We start from the raw sequence: 16,982 nt of genomic DNA, 5'->3' as shown, positions 1-16,982 counted from the left end.
CACATCCCTACTAGGGATTTACAAATCATGTTCTTATTTCATGATCTATCTCTCAGAAAGGCCTGGTCCTAGCCAGGCATGGTGGCCCATGCCTGTAATCCCAGCTACTCAGGAGGCCGAGGCAAGAGGATCACAAATTCAAAGCCAGCCTGGGCAACTTAGCAAGGCCCTGTCTCAAAATAAAAATGAAAAGGGCTGGGGGTATAGCTCAGTGGTAGAGTGCTGCTGGTTTCAGTTCCCAGTACCATAGATAAATGGATGGATGGATAGATGGATAGATAGATAGACAGACAGATAGATAGATAAAGGCCTGGATCTTGCTTGGCTCTTTATCCCTGCAAAATGGACATAATAATATGCAGTACCAACCTTGTAACGTTGTGAGGCAGATATACCAAGGACTTAGCACAGTGTCTGGCTTCAGTAGTATCCTCCTTCCATCACCATAATCATCTCTTTACAGATTGGGTTCATGATTGCAAAGTAGTGAAAAAGGATTCAGATGCAGGTTTCTGGAGTAAGGGGCCTAAAATGCACACTGAAGATCCTCTCTTGGTGGTTGTCTTTGTCCTCCTCTGTGACAACATCCCTGGCCTGTGATGGGGTGGAGTTGTGGGTTCATTCTAGTTCCGATGTGTGCTCTGGGGGTTGGGGCAGACACCTGAGGTACAGTGGGAGGCAGCTGGGACTATGAAGTGGTGGGTTTGTGTGGAGTCTGGAATTCTGTTTACACTTTACCTATTCTACCAAGGAGGCCCAGGGAAGCAGGGATATGGCCAGAGAGGGCACAGATTGGGGGATGTGGCCCCTGCCACCTAACTGGGTTCCTGCTCTCAGCCCCACAGGTGATTCGGAAGATTAGGGTGGAGCAATTTCCTGATGCCTCTGGTAGCCTGAAGCTCTGGTGCCAGTTTTTCAACATTCTTAGTGACTCAGTCCTGACTTGGGCCAAGGATCAGCGCCCAGTGGGTGAGGTGGCCAGGAGGTAAGTAGCCTGGATTCCATCTTCAACTAACCTGGCTCCCTAATCACAATAATCATGTTGGGTATTGTCTTAATGCTTTAAATCTATACCGCATTTAGTCACCACAATAATGTTATGAAGAGATTCTGTTATTCCCATGTTATTCCCATAGTAGAGACAAGGAAATTGAGGCTCAGAGGTCTTAAGCCACATAGCTAGTAGGTTTCATGATTGTAAACCAGACCTCTATGATCCAGGGCCAGTTCTTGACCATGGAACCTTTTACTGCCTCCCAGGGGCTCCCAGAGCTGTGTTCCTAGCAGCCTCTGAGAGTGGGGTTGAAGGCCTTGTGTCACTGTGACGGCCCTCATGAGAAGGGTCTCCATTCTCTGCAGTGCAGGGGATGAGGGACCTGCAGCCCTGGCCATTGTGCAGGCTTCCCCCGTAGACTGTGGCGTGTATCGATGCACCATCCACAATGAGCATGGCTCGGCCTCCACTGACTTCTGCCTCAGCCCTGAGGGTGAGTGTGTCCTATGGAGTGAGGTGGGGGGGTCTGTCCAGCTTGGCCCCTGCAGGGTGGGGGCAGTCACCTGGGTAAACCAGTCTGAAGGCAGCAAACAGCTCCCTCTTCTTTTTTCTCACATAGTATTGTCTGGATTCGTCTCCAGGGAGGAAGGTGAAGGTATGTGGCCCCCCTGGGGGAGGAGGGACGGGTCTTCCTGCCCACCCCTGCCCTCTACAGTCAAGATCTTCAGTAAAGGCTTGGACTCTGTTCCCAGTCCACAAGATGCTGCCCTTTACTGCCCAGTTTATGATATGACTGAGCGGGGTGGAATGGAGAAGGAAACTGATGTTTCAGAGGATGTAGGAGAGAAAGTGGCTAAGGAGGACAATTCCATCACAGTTTAATTCAGCTCTGGGCTCTCTGCCTATGTCAGAGTCCTTGATCAAGAGCAGGACTGACCACCAGGGCATGCCTTATCCTGCCAGCTTCCCACCCAGAGTTTCTCACCATGCTCTGTGGATTCCTGCATTAGACTCATACAAGGAGCCTGCTAAAAATGCAGCTTGGTCTCCACTGCAGACATCCTTAATGTCTAGGAAGGACCTAGGAGCAATGCATTTGGTGATGTTGAGACACCCCTAAAGTGTAACAAACACTTCAAAGCCTCAGAAATCAGGAGGAGAGTCCATATCGCACCTGCAAGACTTACACTAAGGCTTAGGCCCAGGAAAATACCAGTGATGGAGATACCCAAGGAGCTTCACTTGCTAACAGATGCATTAATTCTTCTGTTCATTCTATCACATTCGATCACATGTTCACCCAACCAGTGTTTTTTGTTCAGTTATCAAATAATTTAAAATTTTGGTGTTTTGTTTGTTTGTTTGTTTTTGTGTGGGTGTGTGTGGTACTAGGGATTAAACAGAGGGCCTTGAGCATGCTAGGAAAGTGCTTGACCACTGAGCTGCATCACCAGTCCTGATCAATTCCTTTTTAAATTAGAAAAATAGCTGGGCATGGTGCTGCACACCTGTAATCCAAGCTACCTAGGAGGCTGAAGCATGAGGATCACAAGTTTGAGACCTGGGCAACTTAGCAAGATGCCGTCTTAAAATACGATTTTTAAAAAGGGTTGGGATAAAGAGCTTGTGGTAAAGAGCTTGTCTAGTATGTGTGAAGCCCTGAGTTCAACTCCCAGCATGAAAAAAAAAAAATTCTGACACAACCCCCTTTATTATCTTGGGGTTTTAGCAGTCACTAATTATTGTCTAAATCCATTATTTCATTAAGAGTGACAATGTGGAGGTATTTTAATTCTATCATTTTGTCTTTAGTAGCTGGAATTTTTCTGTATGATTATTTGGTTATCCTGATACATACAGATCCAGCAGAAAATGAATAAGTACTTGCATTTTTCCCCTCTGTACTCACTAGATTTCAGAATAGTGAGTTTGTATTCTAGCATCCTCCAGAGGTGACCAATGAGGTTTGTTTCTTTTGATAGAGGAAATTGTTTATTAGTACCAGGGAATTGAACTTTATCACTGGGCTCCATACCCACCTTTTTATTTTATTTTTACTATTTGGGTAGTAAGGATTGAAGCTAGGGGTGCTTTACCACTGAGCTATATCCCTAGCCCTGATTTTTTATTTTGAGACGAAGTCTTGCTAAGTTGGAGGATGACCTCAAACTTGAAATCCTCTTGTCTCTGCTTCCTGAGTAGCTGGGATTACAAGCATTTGCTACTGTGCCCTGCTAATTATTTTTTTTGCCAGTTACCATTATGAACAAATGAACTTTAAACATGTATGATATGTGTACTACATTGCAATAATTACCTTTGTGGCTAAGATTGTTTCAGTTTTGGTCAAAGTTTTGTTTGCAGTTAGTTCCTGTGGTGTTTTTTTTTTTTGTTGTTGTTGTTTTGTCCTGAGGATTGAACCCAGGTCTCTTAATCACTGAGCCACATCTCCAGCCCTTTTTTTCAGATTTTATTTTGAGACAGGGTCTCACTAAATTTCTTAGGGCCTCACTAAATTGCTGAAGTTGGCTTTAAATTTGCAATCCTCCTGCCTCAGCCTCCTGAGCTGCTGGTATTGCAGGAGTGTGCCACTGTGCCTAGTCCTGTGTCCTTTTTGACAAGTCTCCAGTAGCAGTGGTTTTTTTTTTTTCCTCTTCAGTGCTGGGAATTAAATGGAGAGGGCCTTGCACATGCTAGGTGAGCTCTCTACTGCTGAGCTACATCCCTAGCCCATTTAAAAAATCTTATTTTGAGCTGGGCATGATGTCACATGCCTGCTATCCTAGCATCTTGGGAGGCTGAGGCAGGAGGATTGCAAGTTCAAAGCCAGCCTCAGCAATTTAGCAAGCCTTAAGCAATTTAGAGAGACCCTGTCTCAAAATAAAATATATAAAAAGACTGGAGATGTGGCTCTGTGGTTAAGCGCCCCTGGTACCAAAAAAAAAAAAAAAAGTCATTTTTTTGAGACAGGGTCTTGCTAAGTTGCCCAGGCCTCAAATAGCTTCCAGTAGTTTTTTTTTTTTTAACTTGTTTATAGACCTTTATCTATTTATTTATATGTGGTGCTGAGAATCAAACCTAGTGCCTCACATATGCCAGGCAAGTGCACTACCACTGAACTACAACCCAGTAGTTTTTTTTTTTTTAATATTTATTTTTTAGTTGTAGTTGGACACAATACTTTTATTTCACTTATTTATTTTTATGTGGTGCTAAGGATAGAACCCAGAGCCTCACCCCTGCAAGGTGAGCACTCCACTGCTGAGCCATAACCCCAGCCCCGAGCTTCCAGTAGTTTTTGACACTTTTCTTATCTCACAGAATATTTCAGATCTGTTCTGTATACTTCCTACTAAGTGCTATAGCCTACCATTTCTTTCTTTTTTAAAAAATATTTTAAACATATTTTTTAGTTGTTGATGGACCTTTATTTTATTTATTTATATGTGATGCTGAGAAATGAACCCAGTGCCTCACACATACTAGGCAAGTGCTCTTCCACTGAGCTACCACCCCAGCCCCAGCCTACCATTTCTTTATGGAGCTCTGATTCCTTTTGGTGGGAAATGGTCTTTAGCAATCACAATTTGAGCATTAGGGGTGCTCACTGCTACTGGATTGGTCCTGCAAAGTTTTTATTCCATCAAACATGTTGGTTGAGATGGAGTCTTTATTATACTTAGGTCTAGAACAAAGTAATTCTGGTATTCTGTATTGACTGCTACTGCCACAAGAACACTCCTGCCTACTTGGGTACTTTCTGGACATTTACTATAGAATGGGTACCACCCGAGATTGTTAAATGGCAAAGGTTGAATCAGATGCAATTTCTGCCCCAAGCAGCTTTCAGTCTGTTAGGGGACTCAAGGTGTATACAGCAGAGCACTTATGGACAGACAGGGAGCACACAGGTACACAGGTGGAAGACTGTTCTGGCCTTTTCATCCCTGTGGATCTCACATTGTTCAGGCAGGGTCTTCTAGTTCCCACATTTCTCCTGTTCCCCTTCAGTTGGAGAAGAGATTGAGATGACCCCCATGGTGTTTGCTAAGGGTCTGGCTGACTCTGGCTGCTGGGGGGACAAGCTCTTTGGGCGACTGGTGAGTGAGGAGCTCCGAGGGGATGGACATGGGTGTAACCTTCGGAAGGCCTCCCAAGCCAAGGTCATCTACGGGCTGGAACCCATCTTTGAGTCAGGCCGCACATGCATCATCAAGGTGTCCAGCCTGCTTGTGTTTGGGCCCAGCAATGAGACTTCTCTCCTGGGCAGAAACTACGATGTCACCATTCAGGTACTACTTCTTGTCACTGTACTGTCTTACCTCCTTCCCTTTGCAAGCCTGGGTCCTGTTGGGAAGCCCAGTGTGGGGGCAGAAGCCATCTCAATCTCAGCCTATGAGGTTCCTATAGTGGCCCTAGAGGAGAAACTGAGATGTAGCCTGGAATCTAGACATGGCCTCAAACAGCTTGAGAGCTTCAAAACCATTTGGGCCCTAGGTTTCAAACTATATATATGTTTCAAACCTGATCTCTCCTAGAGGTCTTTTTTACATGGGAAATAAAGAAGGAATGATGTGGGTAGGGATGGTCTACCCTTTTTTCCACTGAGGCACTGCCTCCTAGCATTAAGGCTCCAGGAAACATAGTTTAGAAACCATTTTGAAAACCTCAAACTGAAAAAAGTCCACAGCCCCTTGTGATTCAAATGAGAAGATGAGTCACAGAATAGGGAACAGGAAGGAGTGAGCCCCATTGTACCCCAGGGTTGGCATCCTCCTGGAGTCCCTTAGCAGGTGGCCCGCCTACTTAGACCTAGGCATGAGAGAGAGATGGGGAGGTTCCTTGCTGATTAGATTCTGTTTCCTCTAATCCACAGGGGTGCAAGATCCAGAACATGAGCAGGGAGTACTGCAAAATCTTTGCAGCTGAAGCCCGGGCAGCATCCGGCTTTGGAGAGGTGCCTGAGTAAGTGCACGGGAGGTGGGGACATGCAGTGTGCGGAGCTGTTGCCTCCCACTTCCGCAAAGACAGTGATTTCCCAACCCCTCACGGGGCATCCTATGGCCAGGTACAAATAGGCTCATGCTACCCCATGCTCAGCTCAAAGGTCCCACAAAATCTAGAAATGAAAACCTCAAGATTCACTCCCTACTTGAGAAAAGTCTCTGGTTGAGTCTCCTCCCACCCACCCTAATTCCTCACTTTTTAACCCAGATTTTACCAATTACATGTTGTGCATACCAGATTCTGGGACTCTGTGGAAGATGTGGGGTGGGCTCATCTAAATAAACTGGTCAGGACTCTCCTGCCATGGGTAGGCAGGGTCTGCGTGGACTTCCGTAGGAGTCAGCTGTGAGTCATAATTATTTCTGTTCTGAGACTTGAACTCTGACCCTTGCATATCTGAGGTTTAACTGGTACTTGATCATGACCTGTTTGAATCTGCTCTGGAGGTAACCTTTCTATTTGACACATACTGGCTCAGCCCTTACCCAAGCATGGTTGACCTGGGACCATAGCAGGGTTTGGTTCTGGTCCCATTGATCATAGAGAATAGACAGGACTCTGATGTCAATGGCTTCCATTTCCTTTCCTGAACTCAGGATGGAGCCTCTGAGAAAGGCCCTTCTTTTAGATCCAAGAATAAATATAGAATGGGGTTGGAGAGAGGAGCTCTCTGGGCCATATTTGCTGCTTACTGCAGAGTTCCACTATGTTTAGGATCATCCCACTCTATCTGATCTACCGGCCTGCCAACAATATCCCCTATGCTACCCTGGAGGAGGACCTGGGCAAGCCCCTGGAGTCTTACTGTTCCCGGGAATGGAGCTGTACTGGGGCTCCAACAGCATCCAGCAGCTCTGAGGCCTTGCAGAAATGCCAGACCTTCCAGCACTGGCTGTATCAGTGGACAAATGGCAGCTTCCTTGTCACAGATTTGGCAGGTATGAAGGTGTGAGGATGCACAGGTGCATGGATATAAAAGCATGCAGAAAAGGCAGAGTTGTAGTGCATGTTTGATAATTTATAAAGCACGTTTGCATTTTTTCTCCTTTGCTTTTTAAAAAAAGTATTTATTTTTTAGTTTTAGGTGGACACAATATCTTTATTTTATTTTTTATGTGGTGCTGAGAATTGAACCCAGTGCCTCATGCATGCTAGGCGAGCGCACTACCACTTGTGCCACATCCACAGCCCTCCTTTGATTTTCATAACAGTCTTGTAATGTAGATTGGACAGGGACCATTTTGAATGCAATCCTAGTATACACCCTTGTGTCACCCCATTTATAACTGCAAAGTTGCATTTAAAGGAGTCAGATCCAGCCCACTTAAAGTTAAAAGGAATCTGTTTCAAGTAGTGTTACATAGGATCTATTTCAAAACCCACAGTTACCCTTTCCCTTTTCAAAACTTCCTATCTCTGCAGCTTGGCTTTGGATTTTTTCACTCTCCAAATCTCCCAAACTCTCTTCCATCCTAGTACAAATAGCTTTCTAGTCACTCCTCATCTTCCTCCATTTTTGTTAGTCTTTAAATATAAGCCTGTCTGGCTTTCTTTTAGTTTTATCTTTTTTTAATAATTCTTTTTAGTTTTGTATGCCTTTATTTGATTTTATGTGGTGCTAGGATTGAACCCAGTGCTTCATACTTGTGGGGCAAGTGCTCTACCACTGAGCCACAGCTCCAGCCCCTTTGAGTTGTATCTCTATGTCCCTGTTACCCAGAAACTCCTTAACAAAAGAAGGCGGGAAGCATGAATTCTCCTTTATTTGTTTGACCAATTCTCTCAGGCCAAGCTCTTTAACCAGAACTGGACAGGGGAGAGAAAAAGAAAAACTGCTGTCTACAGTGGGAGGAAAGGTAGCTGGCAATATCACACATTGTTAAGTCTTGTCTCTGAGGCAAAAAGTGAGACCAGCCAGGTGTGGTGGCACATGCTTATAATCCCAGAGACTCCTGAGGCTGAGGCCATAGGATTGAAGATTGAATGCCAGCCTGGGTAACAGTGAGACCCTGTCTCGAAATAAAAAGTAAGGGCGAGGGATGTAGCTCAGTGGCAAAGAGCTCCGGGGCTCAATCCCAAGTACAATCAATCAATCAATCAATCAATAAATGTAAGAAGGCCAAGGACAAGAGATATAAAATGGACTCCAAGTATCTTTTCACTGGGGTTAGGCTATACAATAATTATTGTACATATAATTCCATATGTCAGACGAGGGGATCTAGATAACATCAAGCCACCATTATTCAATCTATTATGTCACAAATTCATGTTTCCACTCTTCTATCCAATATTTATTAAATATTGGGAAGATACAAGATAAATTGGTAGTAGTCACTGTCTTCAAGAAGCTGTGAGAAATAGCCTCTACCATGAAATGACAACATGTTGTCATAGGAAAGACTTAGGAGTCAGAATAGTTTAAGACCAGGCCCCATTATCGCATTGTTTTTTCTGTTTCTCAAAGAAGAAAACCAAAGCTCAGACAGGTTATGTCTTCTAATTGCCTTTCCCTCTCTAGGAATACTGTCTTCTTACCTGTTTTCAGGATTAAATGAGATCATATTTGGGAAAACCTGCAAACTGAAATTCTGTGCAAATGTGAGAGATCATTATTATAATCAAATGGAATGTGAGAAATGACAAAGAAATTGACATTTATTTCATAACTACTGTGCTTCAGACACTGAGCCAGAGTCCTACATGTATTGTGGTCTCAAAACCCCTGTAAAATGGGCATTATTATTCTCTCTTTCACAGTTGCAGATTAGAGGATTACATGTCTTGGTAAATTCACATGGCCTAGAAGTGAGAGAGCTGAAACATAAATCTAGATCTGTCTGGTTCTAAAGCTGACACTTGTGCTACTCCATCATGTGATGGTCCTCAGCCCTGTTAGTGAAAGGCAGCCTCTTAGAAAAATCGTGAACAGTTTGAAAATAGGAAAAGAGGATCACAAATCTAATACATGAATGCTGAGATACTAGGGTGGACTGAGCAGGGTGGCAAATTTTTCTCTCCATCATCATTTTGCCAGGCTGTGTTCTTCCAAGGCTGTCTTAACCATCTGGCTTCCTGAAGAATTTGCCTGCTGCCTTTACGAGTAGCGTAGAAGACAGTTTTTTCCAGTGATACCTTTCTGCTGGTCCATACCTGACTTTTCTCTCATTGCCATCTTCTCTATCTTGGATAGGCTACTAATCTAAGAGAAAGGAAGTTTTAGTCCAAAGCTAGAATCCAGTCCAGTTTGTGACCTGGTTTGATCTAGTAGAGGCAGGCTTGCATAGCTGGAAGAGTTTTGGCTTTAGGAGTCAGGAAAACTAAACATTTACTTTGACTCACAATGATCATTGCACAATCAGTGCTCAGTTATTATAAAATAAGCATGAATTTCCCAAGTCATTGAACTCTGAGCTATCTTAAAAATGGGAAGATGACTAACTATCAGGGTGTTAGTTAGGTTTTTGTCATTGTGACCAAATGCCTGACACAAACAAAAAGTTTATTTTGGCTCATGGTTTCAGAGGTTCAGTCCATGGTTGGCCAACTCCATTGCTCTGGGCCCAGGGTGAGGCAGAACATCCTGGCAGAAGGGTGTGGCGGAGGAGAGCTGCTCAGTTCACAGCAGCAGGGAAAGAGAGAAAGACAGACAGAGGGTGGGGGGAGGCTGAGAACAAGCTAAATCCTTCCAGGGAACACACCTTCGGACCTTCTTCTTCTAAATAGGTCCCACCTCCCAATAACTCATTCAAATTATTGATCCATCAAGTGGATTAATCTATTGATGAGGTCAGAGCTCTCATGTTCCACCCCTTCCTAAAAGTCCCACCTCTGGACATGGCTGCACTGGGGAACCAAGCTTTGCCATATGAGCTTCTGAGGGACATTCCAGATCAAAACCATAACAACTAGTCATACAGAGGCTTGTGCAGTGCCTTCGAGTCAGGCTGGTGGGGATGACCTTTGAGAGGACGGCCGAAGACCTGCCTCCATTGAACTCTGGGAAGTTCCCATCTAAAGTGATGTCCTTGCTGAAGACATGGAAGCCTAGGACCCAGCCAGGCTGCCATCAACCCCTGACTTTCTCTCTTTTCAGGGGTTGACTGGAAGATGACTGATGTGCAGATTGCTACCAAACTGCGAGGGTGAGTGGTTCTTGGGGATAGCACACTCTAGTCTTCTCAGGATGTTGGACATCCTGATTCCTTCTGATTTCCATCCCTGGGGTGTGGGTGACACCCTGAGGCCATTAATTCCCCCCACCCACCCCGGTGCCCTTGACCCCAGGTCTGGACTGGCAGCTGTAATCAATGCCCATATCTACATTCTCCTGAAATTCCGGGCCTTTAGGGACTCCTCCACTCCTTCTCCCTTGAGAATGCTCATCAGGATGTGGATGGGCAAGGGCCCTGGGATTAGACGGTTGACCTCAAGTCTGCATCAGTTTATATTTAAAAGGCAGACTCTCCTCACACTACAGGATGGCGCAAAAGTGAATCCTGTGTGTCAAGGTGTAATGAGACCAGTTTTTAAATCAATGTTTGGGATGCTGCCACCTGAGGTAGAACCCAAGGGAATAGGGTAGAATATACCCTAGTGATGGCCACCCCAAAGTCGGCCCCCAAGGGCCTGTCACTCTGGGTGCGACCCACTCAGCTCTTACTGTTTGGCTGCAGATACCAAGGCCTCAAGGAGAGCTGTTTCCCTGCCCTGCTGGACCAGTTTGTCTCTTCCCACCAGTGCAACACCTACTGTGCGATGCTGGGGCTGAAACCCCTCAAGGTCCCTGAGACTGCCCATCCCCAAGCCAAGGCCAAAGGCTCTAAGAGTCCATCTGCTGGCAGGAAGGGCCCCCAGCTGAGTCCTCAGCCCCAGAAGAAAGGCCTCCCTAGTCCTCAGGGCACCCGGAAGAGTGCTCCAAGCTCCAAGACCTCTCAGGCTTCAGAGGCAGTCACTATCCAGTCATCGGGACAGCCTCCCATCCAAGATGGAGGCTCCAAGGCCCAGGGCATGCGGTAGCCCCAACAGGAGGCTGGGGGCCTCCACCCAGCAGCAGACCAACCAGGAAGCAGCTTGAACCGGATGGAGACATTCTCAACACAGAACAAACCAGAGAAGGTGACCTAAGGAGGCACTTCTTGGGGACCTCTCTGAGCAGCCTCTCCTCAGTCAACTCCTCATTGGATGGCTCTGGGCACAGCACACAGCCCATTGGCCTCTCCTGGTGCCATTGTTATCCAGGGCTTGCAGGCCTTAAGCAGGCCCTACCTCCAAGGGCCTGGAGATCTAGGCCCTTCTTGAAGTTTACACATGCCACTGCTGGAGGCTTCCCCAAGTCCTCTGCATGATTTCTGTAGCCCGAACCCTTGCCCCAGCCAAACCCTTCAATTAATGTTGTACTCCGGGGGCCAACATTTGCTGTTTTGCCCCTGTTTGGCCCCTATCTCTCCCTGTCATCAGGGCTCCAGACTTCCTCTGGTGGGTCTGGCTTGGTGATGTTCAGGGGATCTTCTCCTTCCCGCTACTTAGCCTCATTCAGCCCAGCTTATCCCTCAACTAACCTGTCCCGAGCACGCACAGTGCTCAGGGCCCTTCCGAGCCTGTCATGTCCTTCTGCGCTGGTCTTTGATGAGGTGTGTTCCTGCTGTTCCTTCCCATCACTCAGACACCCACTCCCCTGCTCCCATGTTCCCTTGTACCTTCATGCTTTGAGTTGCAGCCTGCTGACTGCCCTTCATCAATTCTTTGCTTGTCCCTTTGTCCCAGACCTTCCCTAGGCCTGACCCACACCCTGAGGCCCAGCCCCTCTGGCCTCTCCCTCCATCCTGGTGCCCTCTTCCTCTACCTCTCCCAGGTTCTCTGCTCATGAGGTGAGAACTGGCATGAGGGTGCCAGCAGCAATAGCCAGAGGGAGGGCGTTGACTTTGAGAGGCTTCATGCCCAATATTGAAAGGAGTGGGGTTACAGTGAGTTTTGCACCCGCCTCTCAAAGGGGTGGAGGGAGGGCTGGGACTCTTCCTCACAGGGGAGTCCACATGGGTGTTCTAGGAAGGATCCGTTCACATGCTTGGGTGGAGTGTGTCTCCATCTGGGAATTAGGACCCCTGCCCCCCAACCATTAGCCCATTAGCTCTTGATCCTGGGGCTCCAGCTCTGTGCCCTCATGCCTGGGCTTCTGAGAAATTCTGTGCTGGGCCCAACACCCTGGACATCCCTCCTGGAGACCTGGAGTGGGGCAGGTCTGGAGCTAGCCTGCTCCCCTGGAATGCAATAAAGGCAGCAACCGTGTGTCCTGCTTGCCCTCATCTGGTGTGGTTATAGTCAGGATCCCCTCTTCCCAGTGGTACTGCAGGCTGTCTAAGGTATCCTATAGTTCCTGGGTCTACTGGAAAAATGAATCAACGTTTTGGTTCCTAGCCTGAAGTTCCATCTCAGTCTTCTCTGGCTGCAGCTGGACAGTCTGTTACACAATTCAGCTGATGGCTTGTGCCCCTTAGCAAGGTGTTTGGGGGACTTGATGACTTTGGAATTGCACCTTCGTTTGGAAGAGAACATGAAAGAAGGAACCTAGAAAGGAAGAACAGAGCTGGGGACTCAGCAGAAACTCCCCATATATCTGGCCGCCTCTGCCACAGCAGGACTGGTCTGGATGTCAAGCAGCATCTGCCCCCAGCTACTTGCTGACCCTTACGTGCTTCTCAGTCCCACCTCACCCCACCCAGGGCTTTCCCTCACCTGAAGTTTCCTCCTCCATCCTCATGATTTTAACTTCTCTACCTCCTCTTTGCTCCGGTAGCTCCCTACTTCCTTCTCTTGCCCCAGGGGGCCCTTAGTTCTCCCAGACTATATACCCAGCTTACTTTGGTGAATTGAAAGTTGGATATTGTTCATCCATTAATCATTCACCCATTCATTCAGCAAATTGTGAGCACCTACTTTATGCCAGCCCCATTTATGCGGGAGGAAAAGATGTATAGGCAGTCTTAGGAGAGAATGCCCATCCTTGGTGTTTGAATTTTGAGCAACAGAAATTAAATTGGACCAACTTAAGCAAAAGAAGGGTTCATGGGAAAGATGTTGGGGTAGCTCGTGGAACCAAAAGAATTATTGAACAATTAATTAGCCTTGGAGAGAGTGGGAACCAGGGCAGCTCCAGTGCTTGCCCCCAGGAGCTGTTGCTGTAGGTCCCAGTGTCTCCCTCCATTCAAGATCCAAATTCCAGGTAAGAAAAGCTGGCCTGGAGCTCAGGGCCTCACAGAGTGAGAGAGAAGCAGTTTCCCAAAGGATGAGGATTCTTACCAGAAGAATTATGGAGAGTGGAAGGGTAGAAAGGGTTTTGAAGTACAAAACTAAGAGATATTCCCTGACACACACATGGTTCTTCCCATTTGATGTATTGACTCTCCCAAATACAACCCAAAACAAATTCCTCTCTGTTTAAGAAACTCTAGGTCATATCCAACTACTAAGTCCAGGGGCCAGGCACCATCCCGACTCGGCTGCGGCTCTCAACACAGGGGTAATGACAGGGCTATGGTTTCCCCAAAGTCCAGTTATCACTAGTAATAATCCCACTTTGAAATCCTGCAGTCCATGGTTTAACTGATGAAATTAACCTTGTTCACCCGAAATTGAAAGAAAGGTGGTATAGGTAAAGACTGCAGGACATTTCTACAGTTGGTCATGAGAACTAGTGTCTATAATTAGGGCTTTTCAGCCCATTGGAGTTCAGCTCTGAAGTGCAGCCCCTTAGTGGTACTTCCTTTATGACAGGCATGCACTGCTAGACTTGGCAGTACCAGGAAGCATACCAGGAATCTCCCATGTCCATCTCTAGTCCTGGCTATGTAGCAGCAACCATATTTTCCCTCCTTGGGGTTCATCATCCTAGCTATACTCTCAACCTCTTGTTCTCTGTCCCTTAGAGGCATAAGGAGCCCGAAACTGGCTTCCTTTTCAGTTGAATCATTACTCTCTCTTTGAGGATGTGTTTTTCCCTTGGGGACTAAAACCTCTACACCAGACTGGTTCCAAACCTTAAATATGAGAAAAGCAGTGAGATAGGGTGATAGCATGTCCATCTCCTCACTTTTTTCTAGCCCTGTAGGAGAAATGACACCATATTTGATTGACAGTTCACAAAGTTTATACCTCCTCCTGCAGGCCTGAATCAGCCTCTCAGGTTGTTGTATTTGGTGCCATGTTTTCAACGCACCATTTCACCATGCTATCAAGTCAACTGGTCTGTGGGAATCTCACAAGCTGAATGAAGGTCCTATATACTAACCCATTACTTTTGTTGTAAACTGAGTTCTTTGGCTGAGTGCAAGGTGTGAGGACACCACAATGATGTTTGTGGTATTTGATAATTCACTGCATATTGATGGTGGGAGAGGCATGATGGGTAAGGAGAACCAATCCAAATCCAGAACAAGTGACTGAGCCCTCTTAGGGCCATAGGTGTAGATGGAGGGAAGCTCAGCAGTGTGGTAGGAGGTGGCAGAGTGGGGGAGTGAGTGAGCCATCCACATGTACTGCTTGTGCCTTTAGAGTCCCATCCTGAAGTGACTGTGTCCACCTGACTTCATGGCTGGTGGATCAGACAACTCCCTGAAGGCAGCATGGCTGCCTAATGTGCCAAAGCCATGTGTGGACCCCCTAGAGCCTAGTGGAGAGCCAGAGGGGTATTTCTCAAAATACCTGTTGGCCTGAGCATCGCTTGGTTCTGAATGCTGGATTCCCCTACCACATGTCTCTTAGCAGGACTCACACGTTCCCTAGAGCACTCTGCTCTGTCACAGGCTCCACATGGCTTCCTGATGTGCCACACACAGACACATTGAATCTGGAAGGCCATATGACTTGGTGGCAGAACCAGTTGTACAAAAAGGCTTTTCCAGTAGGAGAGCTTTCACTTGCTCTAGGAGCAGCCTAAAGCTGGCAACTTACTAGATCAGTCAGTAATTGGTTTGGAGTACGATGCCCCAAAGTGGCACACGTTGCCTGGACAATTCCAGGCCGAATAGCCTTAGTGGTAAGGAGTTTGGCCCATATTATGAAGGAAATAGTCAACCCCCAGGACATTTTCAAGGGGGCAATGTTTGTATTGTTTGTGTTTTCATGTGATTTATCTCTTACCTCTGACTTTCATATGTCTTACCCCTAAGGCACCTAGGGAAACTGTGGACCCCCAGACCCTTCTATAGACCTAGATACATGGACACAGATCCCTTTGGGGTAAGGCTGCAAGGAAGGGTCACAATATGCATCAAAAGTTAAAATAAGCCTTTCCTTCAAAAAGATATTTGGGGGCTGGGGTTGTGGCTCAGTGGTTGAGCGCTTGTCTCCCATGCATGAGGCACTGGGTTTGATCCTCAGCACCACATAAAAAAATAAAGAAAGAAAGATATTGTGTCCATCTACAACTAAAAAAAAAAATACTTAAAAAAAGATATTTGGAGATTTGACTTCCTCTCCAGTTAAAGCCTAGGGAAGGAGATCTTGAGACTTTATCTTGGCAGCTTGAAACAGACCTGTAGGCCCAACCGGGAATTATTGCTCAACCAGTTACAAGACTTACTAGGTGATATTTTAGGAACTGCCTGTCCTTTTTCATTCCCAGGACTCAGCGGTTGATTAACCACAGCTCAAGGTCTGGTTTTCATGTTCATGGCTATTTTCCTGACCATCCAACTTTGTTCCTTCTGACTATCTCTGATGCTGAAGTCAGGGAGTTTGTATTTATAGCAGCTCTTCCAACCAGCATTCCAGGCCTAGAGATAGAGAGGAAGCCAGCAGAGCCTCACTCATTTATTTCTCAGGGCAAGGAGGGAGCCCACCTTCCAATCCTGCTAGAGGACAATGAGAGGGCAGGTGGGTTGGATACATGCCAGGGACTCAATAAAGCATTTTTGTCTTCTGAAATCTTTGAATTCCTTCCTTTCTTGGATTTTTTTAAAAATGATATGAGAGTTTTGATATGTTGTTCAGCCTGGCCCCAAACATCTGGGTTCAAGTGATACTTCTGCTTCAGCCTCCCAAGTACCTGGGATTATAGGCACACACTACCACACTTGGCTTGTTAGGTCTTTTAATATAATCTAGCATGAGCCAACATTTAGTCTAGAATTATGTTATCCAAGGCCCCCTAAATTAGTTAGAACCATATCTGGCTATGAGTTTCTATAGTGAGCAAAGAATCTCTGATAAGTGAACATATCAATAAATACAATCTAAACCAAAAGTATGTTCTGCTCATCTTGGTCAAACAATAAGTTTCTGTAAATATCCTTTTTTGGGGGTGGGGAGGGTACTGGGGATTAAACCCAGGGATGCTAAACCACAAGCCACATCCCTGGCCCTTTTTAGTTTTTATTTTGAGACAGGGCCTCACTAAATTGCTGAGGCTGTCTTTGAACTTGTGATCCTCCTGCCTCAGGCTCCTAAGCCACTAGGATTGTAGGTATGCGCCACCACGCCTGGCCTATATGTTTTTGACAACATATGTCCTCTAATTGATAGTTTCTTCTAAGAATCTTTCTTCTTCCTGATTCTGAACTACCACCACCACCCATCACCATCCCACTGTGCTAGGTATCCAACCCAGCTTTGGGCATTCTAAGCAAGTGATGTTCTACTGATCTATATCCCCCAGCCCTGTGATTCTGCTTCTTATCCTCTGGGGTTTTGTCAGTTGTGCAGTTGAATAGTAGTGTACTGTGGGGCAGGAGGGATGTGCTTTGCTTTCTCCTACAAGAGTGAGATATGCTTTCTTGCTAAAGGAAATGTTTCTGTGGGGTTACATTCAGTGTTTTTATATCCTCTGAATATTCCCAGACATCATTGATCCAACTGACAAAATTCTACCCTCTTCTGAGATGGGGTGAGATTGTGAATTCGGCTACTGGTGAATTTAAAAATTTTACAGAATTAATCTCTGAGTTTATTTTTAAACAAACCCAATGGATTCGAGCTGTAAGGA

General features: G+C 46.1%; 1 protein-coding gene across 2 annotated transcripts in view; it reads left to right on the top strand.

The window, feature by feature from the left end:
* Positions 1 to 15,286, top strand: part of Alpk3 (alpha kinase 3) — a 53,992-nt gene extending 38,706 nt beyond the window's left edge. For both annotated transcript variants that reach the window (XM_026388238.2, XM_026388237.2), the window contains 8 exons: positions 838 to 985; positions 1,360 to 1,487; positions 1,614 to 1,649; positions 5,006 to 5,286; positions 5,871 to 5,959; positions 6,716 to 6,939; positions 10,098 to 10,146; positions 10,678 to 15,286. In XM_026388238.2, the coding sequence (XP_026244023.2) occupies positions 838 to 985; positions 1,360 to 1,487; positions 1,614 to 1,649; positions 5,006 to 5,286; positions 5,871 to 5,959; positions 6,716 to 6,939; positions 10,098 to 10,146; positions 10,678 to 11,020 (1,298 nt within the window). In that variant the 3' untranslated portion in view covers positions 11,021 to 15,286. The remainder of the gene's footprint in view (positions 1 to 837; positions 986 to 1,359; positions 1,488 to 1,613; positions 1,650 to 5,005; positions 5,287 to 5,870; positions 5,960 to 6,715; positions 6,940 to 10,097; positions 10,147 to 10,677) is intronic.
* The last annotated feature ends 1,696 nt before the right edge of the window (positions 15,287 to 16,982 follow it).

The sequence above is a fragment of the Urocitellus parryii genome, chromosome 6 (assembly GCF_045843805.1).
Source record: "Urocitellus parryii isolate mUroPar1 chromosome 6, mUroPar1.hap1, whole genome shotgun sequence".
NCBI lineage: Eukaryota > Metazoa > Chordata > Mammalia > Rodentia > Sciuridae > Urocitellus > Urocitellus parryii.
The sequence above is the reverse complement of the archived record's forward strand: the minus strand, read 5'-3'. Positions and strand labels throughout refer to the sequence as shown.